Raw genomic sequence first — 17,777 nt, forward strand, 5'->3', positions numbered from 1 at the left:
CACCAAATTTAAAGATGGTCACCATAACAGTAAAAAAAATCAAAATGAGCCAAACACATATTAACTGACTCTTGATCAAATGTTGACTTTAAAAAGTGTTGCAGTAAGATCATAATAATGTCAACTAAAGACTAATCTTTAATTATAAGGTAGTTTAATTAAGGTGATAGATGAGTGTATGTTTCAAGGGCCTCTAGTTTACACAGAAGTCAAATAGTGCCCTAAAGTTGTTAACAGCCTTCGCCTTAGGTCTCTGGTGGTTAGTGGTATCATAATCATTGACAAGCAATTACCACATTACTCATATATCAAATGAAACATTTAAGGGAGTGCATATGTTTGAAAACCATTGCATATTTATGAATTTAAAAACATCCTATTTTACAAACAGCGCTCTCCATGTTCATTCATAGTAGCAAAATTAAACAATTTTCGATAATCTATGTAGTTATATTAAATTATTAAAGGTTGATTGATGAATTATACAATATAAACTATGTTCTTTGCTACTATTGATCTTGCATGGGATGACTTTAAACATATGTTACCAGGCTATAGGAAAAGTTGTGGACTTTGTAATTTGGTTAGTTTATAACACCGATAATTGCAGGAGTTGGCTCCATGCTATGTCAAGCTTTAATCATAGGCTAGAAGAATTTTATGATGATGGTGTGTCTTTTATCATGATGCATGGTATATTAAAAAGGTACTGTAATGTTTCTGTTTTGTTTATAGATTTTATTACATGATATTTAAATAAATTGTAGAAAAGAGAAAAGATGTTACCTTAAGTAGCATTCTTAGGTTAGATCATATAAAATAACTGTTGTTAAATGAACCATTAAAAAAGTTTTCTTGAAATTGATGTGTATAAATGAACCTTCTTGGTTTGAAATGAATATAATTATCATAACCCCACTAGCAATGGGGGATTTATTTATCATAAAACCCTTCAGTTTGTCTATCCAGGCCTTCAGTTTGTCTATCCATTCCTTCTATCCGTTTCTTCAGTTTGTCTATCCATTCCTTCAGTTTGTCTATCCAGTCCTTCAGTTTGTCTATCCAGTCCTTCAGTTTGTCTATCCAGTCCTTCAGTTTGTCTATCCAGTCCTTCACTTTGTCTATCCAGGCCTTCAGTTTGTCTATCCAGGCCTTCAGTTTGTCTATCCAGGCCTTCAGTTTGTCTATCCAGGCCTTCAGTTTGTCTATCCAGTCCTTCAGTTTGTCTATCCAGACCTTCAGTTTGTCTATCCATTCCTTCAGTTAGTCTTACTATTCCTTCATCTGCTTTGCCTACGTTGGTCTGTCCCTTCGTCCAACATATTTTCCTTACAAGGTCTCAGGTACTACTTAACAGAACAACTTCATAATTGAACAACAGCTTGACAGTCATGAGTTGTAACATGTGAGCACTTTCCAGATATATCTGACACCCATTGCCAAGTCCTTCTTCCTCTTAACAGATACTTTGACTTTTTCAATATGTTGAAGAACTTCAAAATTTTCGTCACACTTTTGTCAAGTACAACTTGTGCATTCTACATGTTTCTGAAACTGAAAATATTATTTCTGTTTTGTTTCTGGAAGAGACTTCATAAGTTGGTAAAACTTGTGTCTGGTTCTTTTTGCATCATTGGTCAAATAACGTATAATTATGAACTGAAATCCGAAATTTTTTTATTTACAAATAGCTTAGTACAGTAATTACTGGAAACATAAAAGAAAAAGAAACATGTTGATAGCATATAGTTAAAATGAAAACAATTAGCCACCATGTTGAAACTTTGGAAAATATGGTTCCTGATTATTATTTTTGCACTTCCTGATATCAGCAATGAACCATAAGTGCCTTTGTTTCTTCAAGGAGTATAAAATGTTATTTTCATAATAGGAATCTTATCTTTAGTTAAACGGTCTAGTTTCTGATTTCTTATGACACAATACTTGAGAATAAGTACATGTATATAAAAACAGTCCTTGAGACGTTAACACTGTCGACCTGTAAATTGGTAACTGTACTTAGCATGGATTGCATTTGTCAAGTACTGTGATAACTTGCCAAAATGTTGTGTTCATAGGTCTTATACCGAACTGGCATTTTATAGTTCACTAAACTGTAAAGATACAAATGTTATGGAATAAAAATTCTAGATTGCTGCTAGTTAGTTGAAAGATTATTATTTTTGCAGAATCTCTTCAACAATTTATTTCCCCTACCTTCACTTTCTTCGCTGATTAAGTATCATATGTTTACTAAGTTCTGATAAAAAAAACAAAAAATTATACAATCTGCTTTCTTAAAAGAAAATCAGTATCTACTGCTGGTATTGATAAAAGTACATGTGACCTCAACTTGTTACTAGATTGATTCATTACTATAGTGATGTTAGTTAAGATGAAGTTAAAATTACACCAAATCTAATTATTCTGTTGAAGTTTGAAGCTAGTATGTATTGATTTGTGAAGAAAGAAATATTTTATTTTATCTAATTAACAATTTAATTATCTTGTCAGCCAGTAAAGAAAAGGGTTAACAGATGTGATATTAGTGAAAGTGGTTAAGATCTAGTATCATGTAAAAAACATCAAGAAAAAAATGTCTAATGATTAGAGTAAATAAGAGTCTGTCCACCAATTTCGTAGTTGAAAGCAAGCAAGTTAGTAAGCATACTAGAAAATCAGAAGTCAGATTAACTAAAGGAAGTATTAGAAATGTTAACAAAGCTTTTATAGCTGACTGCACTTTGACCTATAATGGTTTACTTTTACAAATTGTGACTTGGATGGAGAGTTGTTTCATTGGCACTTATATACCAGTCCACATCTTCTTATATAGCTATTTTTTACAGAATGTGAATTTACTTGATGATACTATGTTTGTTCAAATAGTTAATAGTTAGATAAGTTCTTTGAAAATGACTTCAGAGGGTCAAAAGACTTGACCAGTATTTATTTTTTGAAGTGGTCAAGTAGTATTGTAGTTTACCTTTCTTGTTTACAGTGTGTACGTCAGTCTAGTTACATAGCTATGGTCACTTTTCAAAACAATATGTAACTGACCAAGGTCATGATCCCAGATGTGCGCCCTTAGGGAAAAGGTCACTGATCTCATATAATCATTATCATACATAAATATAATGTTTAAATACATGTCTTTTTCATATTATCTACTTTTGATGATTTCTATGCATGAATTTACATGTTTTATTTTAATCTGGAGGAAAATCATTTTAATTGTTTGGTCAAGCGTATGTTCCATGTACTAGTCAACTTCAGTTATCTGGTATAAGATCAGATTGGTTGAGTGACATAAGCTTGTTTCTTCCTTTCCTTGTGTTTTTCCCATGAAGTGTTTTTCCGTAAAGAAGATATTGAATTATTTTTGTCGAGTGGTCTTTCTAATAGGATAATAGAAATAGCTTATTCTCTGAAAACCATCAATTTATATCATCTGCAAACTAAATTTTCCATTATTTTCACAAGGAAATGTATTTTTTAGTATGTTTTTGAGTGGTTGTGAACCATTTTACATAGAAAACCACTCAAGTGTTACAATTGGAATATCTTCATTCTCTTTAGCCAATAAAATATTCAAACATTATGCAATATTAGCAGATTGCATTACCATTGATTACTAAATAGTTTTAATGATATTTTCCAGAAATGAAAAATAAAATCTGGCATTTGAATGAATATCAATTGAGTGTAAGTTGTTTGTTATAAACAAAAATGTCATCTATTTCTGTTTCCTGTGTTCTAGTCTAAGTAACCTTTAAATCTATCAAGGATAAATGCACTTTCTCAATAAGAATGTTCATTTTATTTAGTTTTTTATGACTTTGGAATCATGTTTCGTTATTAATATGTCTTCTCGTTACCTCAATTAAGGGATTGCTCAATAAATTTGAGCAATGACCATGAGCAAACTTTAAAATCTTCCATAATATTGATGAAATATTTGCCACTGGACATTAAGCAAACAACAAACTTACAAATTAAAAATCTCCCTGAATATGAATGTATGAAATAATTGCCACTGGACACCAAACAATCAACAATCAAATATACTTGTTCAATGATCAAGTCCCATCAATTAGACTACTTGTTTTCTGACTGCCATACTACATGTACTAATCACTGCGATTATTATGGTTCCAGCCAATTAATACATGTATGTACTGAACATATTTTCTCTCATACATTTGTTGTCATTACTGTAATATATTGCTGTGCGTTCATCCGGCAGCAGTAGGGTCTTGTAATATAAAATTGCCTATTCAGCAGTTTTTGTTGACATTTTACCTCTTGTCCATTTTGCTATAGCTCTATTTCCCTGCTGTAAAAATACGATATAGAAAAACAATTACAAATGCATTAATTAATTGTGCATTTAATTAGTGACAGCTTCATTAGGTTTTTGATTGACAAGTTTATGAATTACATTAATTGATAAAGCCGTGTTTTGGGACAATATTGTTATGTATTTGAGACATTTATTTGCCATAAATGGCAATATACTTAATGAATTAATGTCACTCACTGATTTTGTCTAGAGTGGGGTCATTGTCCAGTGATTTAATGAAAGGTAAAGTTGTGCAGAGGAAGTAGGAAAGAGCTTATAGGAATAATAACTCTTTTCTGTATAAATATGTCTTTTGTGTCTTTCTGTTGTTTCATTCAATATCCTCTGCAGATTTCTTTCTAAAACCTACTCTATCTACATGTAACTAACTACCATTTTCTCTGGAACTCCTATTCCCACTGTTCTGATCTGAAAAAAAGTAAAAAAACAAAAAATACTATCTCCAGGAAAATGAAAATCAGTAAGTCCCTTGTTATATCAAATGGAAAAATCAAAAGCTCAAATATATCAAACGAAAGGACAACAACTGACTTGGTACAGGCATTTCCTTATGTAGATAATGGTGGATTAAACCTGGTTTTATAGCTAGATAAACCTATCACATCCTTACATATATCTGCATGAAGTATAACCTAAAGAAGGAAGTAGATTCCTTAATACCACTGCATATGGTAGTTAGGAGTTACAGGATTCCAACAAGGAAATTTGAGTCGTGTACATGTAACTATAAACATGTACATTTAAGTTTAAATTAATAATCTTATTAATGGTTAAAAACTTCCTAAATCTTTGATGTCTCCAGTTCCTTTTCAAAATTTGTGACAGAGTTCCAAATGTTACTAAGTGCTTTAGCAGAAAAAACAAGAACATCAATAAGCCTGAATAAGTTAATGTTTAAACAAAGGAACTTGTTTAGTCATTGTGTCAATAGGATCTAGATTATAAAGAACAACCTAAGAATGAGAATCATTGATCCCTTACATTAAATAACATTAAAACAAATATATATTTTGACTCTGAAATAACATCTATTAATTTAATTTACAAAAGTAACTGGTACTGGGTTCTGTATTGCTGTTCAAAAAGTAGTTCTTAAAAGTGTTGCAATCCCTGATAAAAGATAAATGCACAGTTTACATGAATATTTTTGTTCTTCCTAATATTTTTAAAGACATTGTGGTAATCAGAATTATTGATAGTCTAAAGAGAATTTTAGACAGTTTCATATTGTATTGTTAAGGCAAAGTTAAGGAGGCAAGTTATGTTTAGACAATATCTCTCTGTAAAAGGATACACACAAATGTAACTTATTCTCTTATTGACTGAACACAACTTGGGTATCAGTAACAGAGTACCACCTCGGAGCTTGTTATTTTGTTATTTGAGAAAACAAATGTCTATAAAAGAAAAATGACTTATAATTTATGTGTAGAAAATGGCATAAAAATCATCAGTTGACCTCTAACTGAAAATTAATAGATCTACAAAAAGGTCAGACTGCCCAACTAAATTTTACAAATCTATATAGATATCAATAACAGTTTTTGCCATGTGACTCTATATTTGTTTTGTATATACATTATATATTGACATATGGTGTGTACTATTTGTATATGATATGATCCTATATTGATTTTATCTATAGTAGTGAGATAATCTATCATACTTATGACCATTTAAGGTTAAAGTAGGCTACTTTTTTATAATTTGGTCATAGATGCTTCAGTTTAAAGACAACTGTTAGGAAAAAGGTTGCATGGATATTACTTGAGAAAAGACTGACACATTTTGATATTATTTTTCTAAGTACATGTGTACAAGTACTGGATATTGATTGTTTGGCAAACTTTACAACAGCTGTTCAAATTTGTAATAGTTTACATGACCAAGATAGTACAGTAGACAAAGCAAAGTTTATATAAAGTTATCTGAACTACCTAAGAGTTATCTCAACCAACTACAAAATGCTTAATAAAATGAGGTAGAAAATTCACTGCTTAAGTTGGCATCTTACCGTTCTCTGTATATCACAATCTAATGAAAGTTAGTTACTAAAAAATATTTGACGGTTTTGCTTTTCGAAATATTAGTGATGTTAAAGTTAAATATTCTTTATTTGTTTTTTCAGGAAGGGGAGGAGGAAAGACAATTCGAAAGACTCCCCCACCCCCCCAGTCCCGGAAGAAGCCAGACAATATTTAGAAGACAGTTGTGTACGTGAAAGAGTTACAGATGCAGATTTCTACAAATTAGTTGCATTACCTCCTAGTGTAGACTACAATGAATGGTTAGCTACACATTGTAAGTGGTCAATATAACATAGCAGAAAAAAGGGGGGTGGGATTAAGAAATAAAATAGAAGACAACCATACCACATCTTCTTATTTTTATATGTATGATATATAGGGCTAAGGATTCAAAATTATTCTCCCATACTTATTTTTTTGTGAATTTTGTGGATACAGATGAAACATGAATTCCACTTTAACACAAAACAATTTACATATTGCCTTGTAACCCCAATTCATTATCCAAAAATACTCGATGAGGATAAAGATTACAACAAAAATTCATATTACTCTGTTTATGTCTCCATTAGTACACTATTTAAAGTAAAACAGATTTTAGCTTATTATGTATACTTTATATTAAGTATGATACATGTATATTTAACAATGTTAAAATACTGATGACAGTAAAACCTCATTAAACAACAATTTTTTGTACTTTTCAAGTCTGATAAAAAAAAAAAGAGGTCAAAACATATTTCTCAGAAAAATCCAGGAGTGTACATTTAGATAAGGTTAATTTGCAAATGAATAAGGATTTTGATTTGTGATGAAATTTGATTGCGCTGTATTTGTACTCTATCAGTTATATATTTAGACAAATAGACATGATCAATTCTGGTTTATCACCCATGTTTGTGATTTATTGACATTTTGCTTTCAGTTTTATCAATAGGTCAAATATTATTATGGTTATGATGAAAATGTCAGACAAAACACATTTTTTATCTGAAATATCAATTATTCCCATTGCTAAAATTATATGGTTTGTGTCCTGAAATGAAATCGGGACTAACTAGATTTGTCTATACAAGGAAGTAAAATACAGAAAAAACCTGCCTCTCCTTTAAATGTAATACATAAAATTGGATGTCCTATTAATCTGAGGTCATGTCAGTGGCAGAGAATCTATCAGGGTCCTAAAAAAAAGTGGTGGTCTGAAGGTCCTAACCACCAAATTTTGCAATAAAAATAATAATGAGGACCAATGATTTTGTGAACTCTGATCGATAGAAAACATACAGATTTTCATTAAACTGCTATATCTCATATAATATTTTTTTGTAGAAGTCCCTCATTTACAATTTTTAAGACATAAAAAATTAAGTGGCAGGAAGAGATTAAAAAAAAAGATTTTGTTCTTTCTGAGAATTTAATTTTGTTACTAAATGTAAATTGATCAGGTGATTGGTTTTGGCGGGAACAGTTAGTATTTTTTGCATTTTAGCGGGATTGTGGGTTTAACCAGGAAGAGGAAAACCCATTTATTATTGTCACCCACTTACTTACAAACTTTAAATTAGGAATATTTGACCCATTTCACTCTTCAAGATAATGCAGTCCTTGTATTTTCACCTGGTGTGACCATTCAGGTGTTTCGCTGATAAACATCTGCCCTAATTATAGGTGTTGTGTTGCTGTCCCAATAACTCTCTGAAAATGTGTATTAACTATTGTCAACCTAACATTCATTTTTCTATTACATAAATATTAATTTACAAAATTACAGTAATTTTCTGGTTTGATGGCCCAATATTGAAAGCTACAGACATTTTCTTTACATTATAATGATCACATTTACTGTTAAAGATTTTATCACCTTTATAATGAACATTAAAAGTATATATTTGAAGAAAATGATTGAAGCATCTTTTTTCAAAGTTAGAAATGCTATACAACTTAGTCATTTAATGTTTGTAAGGTATGTAAGAGGCTTAGTTCATAGAATGATCTTACCTCAGCAGAGCAAGGCACAACTTTTTATGCCCAATTTATGGGCATTATGTTTTCTGGTCTGTGGGTCCGTTCGTCCGTTAGTTCATTCGTTCGTTTGTCTCGCTTCAGGTTTAAGTTTTTGGTCAAGGTAGTTTTTGATGAAGTTAAAGTCCAATCAACTTGAAACTTAGTTCACATGTTCCTTATATGATCTTTCAAATTTTTATGCCAAATCAGAGATTTTCCCCCATTTTCATTGTCCATTTGACCATAGAAAATGAGAGTGCGATGGGGTACTATGAACACATTCTTGTTTTGTTTTTTATTCAAATATGTCTGTGTGTCTATGAAAAAGCAATATACTTGGACTAAATAAAACAATAAAAATACATAGTGACAGTCTACATGTAAAAAGTACATGTATAATTATGAAATTGCAATATACTTTCATTAACTCTTTTTAAAAGTTTAGCATACACAATCTGAAGGGTGCATCATGATATACCTAACTAATGTCATGTCAATTCTTTGAAAGGAAATGTAAATATTTCATGAAACAAGGATATGGAAAAAACAAGATAACAAATGTAGGTCAAGAAGGACCCTTCATTACAAACCACAGAACATTGACACTATTAAGGAGACAGATGTTTCACAAAGTTCTTTACTTCTAGACCCCCTTAAGTGTAAACTATTGTTATGAAAATCACAAAGTCATAGTACATTGTTGCCTAGACATTTGTCCCGCTGAGGTTTGTGTTCCTTATAAAACACAAGTTTTCACAAATTTTATAATGAACACCTTTTGAAAAGAGAATTAATTGTTATTCTGTCTGCTTGTCACACATTTTGTGTTTCTGTGCAAGCTAGAATGACATTGGTGAATCCATACATTTTCATAAAGGTGTAGGGGACACTGACTGCCCTAAGAGGGGACCCGCTCCTGTCATGTTTCAGTGATTACCTTCATAATCAACCAAATTTTTTACACAAAAGGCATATGAATGCACCTTAAAAAAAGCCTTAATTATCTTTTTTATCTTTTGACATTCTCTAAAAGAAGAACCAGGATTTGTATGATAAGATGTAAATTGCTTTTTCATGATGACAGGGGAAAATGTACAAAGGCATTTGTTCTGCTAGTGAAGTAGCTATGTTAAATGATAACAAGTCTTGGTCTATATATGGATAGTTTTATTGAAGTTTGTTTGTTTTTAATCTTTTGTCTTACATTTAATATGTGAAACTTCATATCTATGAAAGCCTGTACTGAGGAAACTGACCATACATACCTTTCAAGACCCATAAAGAAAAAGTCCCCAAAACATATTTTAATTAAGACCTTATACACCATGCTACATACTACATACAGGCAACATACTCAGTTTCATTACTTTCATTGTGATAATTAATTATAACATACTTTGTGTCAAGCTAACATAAAAATGGATAAGAACCCAATCTTCTTCTAGATTTTATTTTCCCAGAGGAAAAAGAAGAAAATTACTCTTTTTACAGGGAAGAAAAATATTTTAACTTTAGAAAAGATGAGAAAATTTTAGAAGTTTTAAGAGAACTTTATGAGGTCATGTGGTATAAAGTTTTCGTTTTACCAGTGTGAAGAATTAGAAATTCAATGTATAGCTTTTACTCCTCATTAATGTAAAGGAAGCTGAAAGACGTTTTACAGTTCATTCATCTCTCTTCCTTGTTATAACTTTACATAATACAATAGTCTAATCAATAGTAGTTGTTTCTGATGAATGAGAACATCCTTCTCTTTGGAGTGGTCAGAATTTCACACAATAAGAGAATCAATTAAAGCTGATGATTTTCTGAAGATGTAAATTGTTATTGAATGATTCTGCTATGTTCAGTAGAATAACATTAGGAACAATCATTGCTGTTTAATGAAGTTAGTGTGTGGGTTATTTTATCATTTATTTTGTCGCCACTTTCTACTATCAGTCCTGAAAGAGGGACAAAAGATACCAGAGGGATAGTCAAACTGATAGATGAAAAATAAACTGACAACATAAGTTAACCAGTGAAGGTTGACCGATTCTAAACCAAGAAATTATTCCTAACATACCTTATCATTTATGTATACTTGTTAGTTTAAGTTGAGATAATTTAAAACAAATATTTGATCAAGTAAAATATCCTTAACACTCTCAAACAAAAATAAATAAACAAATAAAATAAAATGAAAACACAAAAATAGATTGCACTTGAATATTAAATGCTGTGTGTTTCCAACAATCCAATTATGATACAAAAGGCCATCCTTCCATGAATACAAATGTTTTATTATCTATCAAAGAAGTTATATAATTTAGTCTAAAAGGTTTAAGGTTTTTTCATCGTTTAAAGCTTTAACAATAGTCATAGAAATTCTTAAAGCTACAAATATCTTCTTTTACAAAATATCAAAAGTTTTTAAATACTTTTAAGTATAGAAGTGAAATCATTTCTTTTGGTGTTTTTGTGTCAAACCAATCACTAATTTATACAACCTTTTTTTTTAAGGTTAATTTATCATGATAGAAAGGACTGGTCCAGGACTAATATGCAAGGGTCAGAAGGTTACTTTTGATCTGTCTCACTAAGCATAATTTCACTGTGTTAAAGTCTTATTGGTGGCCTTTGGCTTTTTTCTGTTCTTTGGTCGGGTTGTTGTCTCTTTGACATATTCCCCATTTCCGTTCTAAATTTAAAGATTTTTCTCTTGCTTTGGAAGGCTCTTTTGGCAATAGAAATTGCTGTATGTTTTGTTCTGTTCATCTGGGACTATTATACTATACAGTTATTTAGTAGTCCCAGTTTTCATCCATAGAATAGTTTATCAGCTTAGATAAAATTAAATGAACAGTTATATGAAAAGTTTCACATGTTATAAAGAAATTAACTTTACAGAAGTATTTCTTACAACATACAAAGGTCAAAATTCTGTCTAAGTTACTACAGAAATTATTGCGTGCATTTATTATTTCAATTTTTTTGTCAGTTTAGGCTTAAATGCGATTTTAATTATTATGATTTTGAGAAAAATCCTGTTTAATTCATATAAAATATTTCAAAATGGGAGTTTAAATTATTGCGTTTATAACTCTGTCTTATTTTTCCCAATAATAAAACCTTGCAATAATTTCTGTATTTACAGTACATGGAAATTCCTATGGAATAAGGGGAATAACTCTCACTTCATCAATCACACTTTATTTAAAAGGATTTTAAAAATAATCTTACTTGGTTGATTGTTCAGGAATTATTTGTTTCTGTAATTAGATAATACATAAAGTACAAAATAGGCATTTGACATCAGTGTTATTGGTAATGTACAATATGGTACGTATATAACCACTATTGATTTGTTGATTTGATTGTTTATGACCGAGATCTAAATTAACGATTGCAAAACTTGTATTATTTAGATAAGTTCAAAATAAGGAATTGTCTTATTAATGCATTGTGTTTTAGAGCGTCTGGGCAGCTTGACATAAAATTGGATAAAGGACTAAATTTGATATTTCTCTAGATAATAGAGTGCAGATGGTAAATGCACTACAATTTTTGATATTTTTATTTCTCAATAAAAAAATTTAACAACAAAAAAGTTTACGTTTTTGTTACCACCTATATCACTGCTTTACGTACAATGAATTTACAGAATTAAAAATTTATCATCAATTTATGGTTTGAGTGCTACCACATAGAGATATTTTTTAGAAAAAGAAAATTAGCTTTGTTAACCGTGGAAACATAAAGCTGTTGAATTTAATAGTCTGGTATGAAGTTACGGGAATTAACGTAGTCATTTAAAGTTTTATTTCATTTCTTTAAAGATATTTAGTACGAGGTACAAGATGATATGGTGATGAAATTCAAGATTTTAAAATGATTTTTTTCACCTCATTGTACTTTTACTGAAGAATTAGAATAATGATACATCATGTCAGATTTTATCATTTTAAAGTAAAAAAAATAAATAGTAAAGGACAAATAATACAACATAACCTTGAGAATGAGTCAAACATTTGTTGTTTACTTTCAAAAGCCATGCAAACAGATTGTATAAGTACATGAACACTCAGACAAACACAGTAAAAGGAGTTGTATTATGTAAATCTGTCAAATAGTTGATTATTTTGTACCATATACAACAGTGCATGTAACACATATTGTCCTCTTCATAAAAGAACAACTTTTACTTATTTTTGCAATCTCTACCTATTTTTCTGGTCTACACAAAATCTTCTTTAATTGTACAATTTGCTAATTTGCAAGGACAAATAACAATTACTGCTTATGTGTTATTGCTAAGAAATATGTACCATAAACTATATAAACTAATATTGATCTTAATCACAGGGCTCGTTACAAGAATATACTCATGAATAAGAACAAAAATAACATTGATTCATAAATGTTAAACCATATATAAATCCCATAGTCAGACATGTATGATTTTCTGCTTGCTCAGCAGTATTTTGATGTCAAAGAGATGTGATAATTAATGAACTGTATATGGATGTCTATAACTGGCCATTCATTCATCTTTAGCTAGTGACCATAAAAATGATACAGTTTTCTATGTCAAATCATATACATGTTACTATTTTTGAACATGGATTCAGTAATAAAGATTTGACCTTGCCAAGTAAGCATGGACAAATGACAAATTGTTAACAACTAGTTTGCTATTATTAACTTTACCATCATTTTCTTATTTAACATTACTGATATTTTCTATTTTTTTCTTGCAGCGATCTCATTTTTCAACCATGTCAATTTAATGTATGGTGTGATCTCGGAATACTGTACATCAGAATCTTGTCCTTCAATGACAGGCCCAGGAAATGTGTAAGTTAAGAAGGTTAAACAAAATACAACTTTAATGTGACAGACGAGCATACAATATCATTAGTATTCACTCTACACTGCAATTGTCATTTCTCACAAGTTTGGTTAAGTGGAAATTTTGACCGAATTTACAATTGCTGTGAGCTTTTAAGTTTTACTTTGAAGTTTTAAAAATAATTTTTATGCACTATTTCTGTTTATTTAAAGGGTTCACATGATAATGAATTGTTGAGCCAAAAAAGACTAATATACATGCTTTATTGATTAAAATGCCACATATATACTTTTACATAAAACTGATTGAGGACAAAACAAGCAGAAAAGAGTAAAATTAATGTACACTCTCTTGACTTGTGCAGCATATAGTGCTTTGTAAACACAAATAACAGCATAAAGTGCTCTGTAAACACAACTAACAGCACACAATAAATGTTAACTGATTTTGCATTGCAGCATTTAGCACTTTGTAAACAGAAGCATCAGAATAAATTACTGTCTAGACAGATTTCACATCATTAGCCCTCTGTAAACAGAATTAGGTGCATAAAAAATTTCGTACTGTCTATATATATATACTCTATACACATGTAACTGAAGTCTGCTTTTAAATAGGAGTTATAATATATAAATGCTTTATAGCTTATACAGCAAACAATTGCAATAGCATAAAATATTGTATAAATAGTAATAAATGAACAAATTTGCACTGAGTAAGCAAGTTCTGTTTTTGTAGTAAGTATATAAAATATATAGATATGATCTTTTTTTTTCAGGCAATTTTTATGGTATGACGATAAAGGTAAAAAGTACAAAAATACAGCACCTCAGTATGTAGATTATTTAACAACATATGTACAGAAACAAATCTCAGACGAGTCGTCATATCCAACAAAGTTTGGTAAGTTTAATGCATTATGATTAAATAATTTGCATAATTCAAAATATTTAACTATGGTTGGTTACAATTACCTCTGGTAGTGGTTATATTTTATCATTTATTTTTTGTTTGACCATGTTTGTAACGAATTTAAACCAACATGGGAGCTTAAATTCAAATTACACATATAAAACACGAAAACAACATCTACATCTACATTTATCAACTATGGAATAATGAGATTAATCCTATAACAGATACATCATTCAGCATTAATCATGTCTATTACTTACATGTTATTATAACAGTACTTGTATGCATCGGAACATCTGGACATCCTTTATTGAATTCTATACTAAGATAAATCAGTAAAAAATATCAAATAAAATCATTTGGCTTTTTTGAAAATATTGTAAGTGATAGATTTATAAAAATTTAAGGTTCTCACTAAAATCGGCTGTAATGAATAAAAAAACAATGGATGTGGTATGATTACCAATGAGACAAATATCCACCAGGGACTAAAGGACGAGGGTGAAATAGTTAATGACTGTTTTTAGACTGTGACATAAATTTTCATTTAAGTATAGATAAATGAAGTGACCGATATCTGATGTCTGTATAAATCTAATCTTCATAGTAGGGTCAGGTAATATGTATACAGTCAGTGTTTTGAAGTTTGATTAAAATATTGTTTCAAATTTATTTCAAACACTACAGGCGTACTTAATGTTGGCAAGTTTGGAAAAAAATCCTTAATCTAATACCCTTATTTATACAAACTTTCAAGGAAATGATAACAGAATAAGGCCTGTAATCTTTTTATTGATGTAGATTCATGAGAAAATTCTTTATATGACTATTTTTGGAAGGAGAGAGTGATAACCAAAACAGAATGAAAATCTGCTTTACAAAATCAATAAACACAGGTGTCTTCAGGTAAATTAGTAAATGTTTACCTTTGATTTCATTTACACCTTTGCTATCCCTTTCACCATAATGAATAAGTAGATTTTAATCAACAATTCACTAATCAATTATGGTGAAAAAGTACTTTTGAATAAGGCAATTTTCTATAATTTCAGTTTGTATTGTTACCGAAACGTAGTCTGAATGTAAGTCAGGAGGGTTTCATTATATACTCAAGGTTTTGAAATGTAGAACAAGGACAAGAGCTTTAAGTCTTGTCAAATTTGTGCTGGATTTAAAGTAGGTCACATAGGGAATATTAATCAGATTTTTTTCTATATATTGCCCATGGTTAAGTTAGATTGATGGATTGGTGGTTGCTTTATGCCCCATGAGTGCAACAAGGCTATATTGCGCCGAATGTAAAGATAGAAGTTAGGTTTGAATGATCAAAGATTTTTAATAAAAAAATATAAAAAAGTAGACAATAAAACACCAGACGAAAAACATGTATACATTTATAACTGTGGAACATTTACATAAAACATGTGACAGTTTACATGCAAAATCACCAAAAATGGTGATAAATTGTGCTTTTAAAAAATAAAAAATTGTTGTCTTTTAAGTCTATAAAGAACAATTGCACTACATGCACTTAGATTGTAAGTGCAAAAGGAAGTAAAAGGTATTAAACTGAACATTTTAATAGGAAAATATATAGCATAATATCCTAGAAAACTTGATCTCTATTAAACTAAAATTCAAATATAAATTTTAAAAGTTGAAAATTAGGCACTGCTTTAATTCTGTAATAGTTAAGAAGCTTTCAATAATACTATCAAGTTTGTGTCCAACCATGTTTATTTAATATATGTATACAAATTAAAGGTTTTCACTGCATTGAAATATTCAGGTATTAAATGGCAGTCTTTTCAGTAACATATCAACATTAACTTTAAGTTAAACTTTTTTATTCTTTAAAAATCAAATATTAAATGACTGTTTGTCTGGCCTGTGACGCATGGTGCTTTTAATGTCCGCGTTGGCTGAGTCAACAATTTGTTTGGTCGTGATGTGGTCAGTTTAAGGGAAACAATTAGTGTTAAGTCAATGCAGTTGTATTAGTATTATCTTATTTCCATGAAGATTATTTGGCTCTGACCCCTCCTGCTCCATTGACATTGAAACTTATGACAGTATGTGATAAGGTCACTCGCACCTGCAAAGTGGAAAGGAATTAATATAAGTTGCAATAAGTTGTTACCCAATCCACTACTAATAAATAGGTTTAAACTTAAGTCAGTTTAATGGGAACCACTACAAATGATTATTCAATATTTGAAATGCAGCTGCATTCCGTTAAGATTATTTCGCCCTTGCCTCTCAGTCATTGTCCATTGACTTTAAAACTTTTGCACAGTTTATGTGTTTTATAAGTTTGTGTCCAGACATATCTATGTGTCATCAGATACACTTATCTTTCTTACAACAAATGTGATAAAGATTGAAACAATAATCAGACCAGGAAATTTATTTTTTATATAATGCAAACTGTAAACGCAATTTACCGGTAAAATGAATATACAATGTATAGTGATTGCATCGCATTGGAAATGAAACTATGAATTCCCTGTTATATTAAAAAAAAAAGAATTTGTTTGCATGTTAAATGGAAAATCCTATGCCCACATACATGTCGGATGTATTGTTATGTTCGATTCATAAAGTCAGCATAAAACAAACTGCCAAAACCAATTCTGATGTGTCTGACTGATCAATTGTTTATATTTATTCCTGCATGTAAGATTTTATTAAAATCTTGAGGTTAATCAGTACTACAGCAAATCATTCAATTTATTTAGTCCAATGTTTTTTTAAGATCCACTTAAATTTTGTTTTTGGTTACCGATTAATTCAGATATTAGTATCAATGTATTTCCTAGATACCATTGAATATATTTTATAACTGGTAGCTTTGAAATCTAACAATAAACATGGAAACCAATGATTCCTCTAATGTTATTAAGAGATAAGGAGCCTGAAAGCCATTATTTAGTCCACAAATTTGGGGATGGGGGGGGGGGGGATTAAAATTGGCATATATGGCATTGAAACAAGTCTGGTCATTAAATAACATAATTTTTATGTAATCATGGTTGCAAAATGTTGTTAAAAGTGAGATTTTATTTGAAGAAAAAAAACCCATAGATACCAGGGACTCTTAAAACTTTAATTTCTATGGTTGAATATACCTTGTGACTTTTGTCCTTTAAATAGAACACATGTTTAACTAAATCAATAATCCAAAGTGCTTCTTCCTGTCTTTAACACTAAGCTGTGGTTAATTTTCATTATCTGATTAAAAATTCTGAATTTCAAATATTTGTTCAAAAGACCCTAATCCCTTGGACCAGTTTTTAAAAGTGCAATGTTCGTTTCTAAAAATCTGTTCAAGGTTACCGTAATTCACAATATCAACAAACCATTTCAAGCCCATTTGTTTGCTATAAACTGATGTCTTATTTATTTTTGTTTGTACTAGAGACTTGGCCAGATACAGTATAAACAGAATTGATTGGTTAGCATAAATCACCTCATAGGAAGACACCATGAATATTGAATATTTTTGTTTGGCTCTATTTGTTTCCGTCATACATGTATTTATTGATATAAATAAAATCATCATTTCTATATATAGCCTGATGAGACATAATTGCTATAAATCCTTTTAACTTTGATGTTTCTTTGAAATTATTTGGCT

General features: G+C 30.1%; 1 protein-coding gene across 3 annotated transcripts in view; it reads left to right on the plus strand.

Moving 5' to 3' along the window:
- Nucleotides 1–17,777, plus strand: part of LOC139482624 (MOB kinase activator 2-like) — a 49,640-nt gene that overhangs the window by 26,887 nt on the left and 4,976 nt on the right. For 2 of the 3 annotated variants that reach the window (XM_071266549.1, XM_071266548.1), the window contains exons 2-4: nucleotides 6,492–6,664; nucleotides 13,134–13,230; nucleotides 14,004–14,128. In XM_071266549.1, coding sequence (XP_071122650.1) covers nucleotides 6,492–6,664; nucleotides 13,134–13,230; nucleotides 14,004–14,128 — 395 coding nt within the window. Of the gene's footprint in view, nucleotides 1–540; nucleotides 707–6,491; nucleotides 6,665–13,133; nucleotides 13,231–14,003; nucleotides 14,129–17,777 lie in introns of those variants that run through there. The other variant, XM_071266547.1, reaches the window with a different exon arrangement.

This window comes from Mytilus edulis, chromosome 7, assembly GCF_963676685.1.
Source record: "Mytilus edulis chromosome 7, xbMytEdul2.2, whole genome shotgun sequence".
Classification (NCBI taxonomy): Eukaryota; Metazoa; Mollusca; class Bivalvia; order Mytilida; family Mytilidae; genus Mytilus; species Mytilus edulis.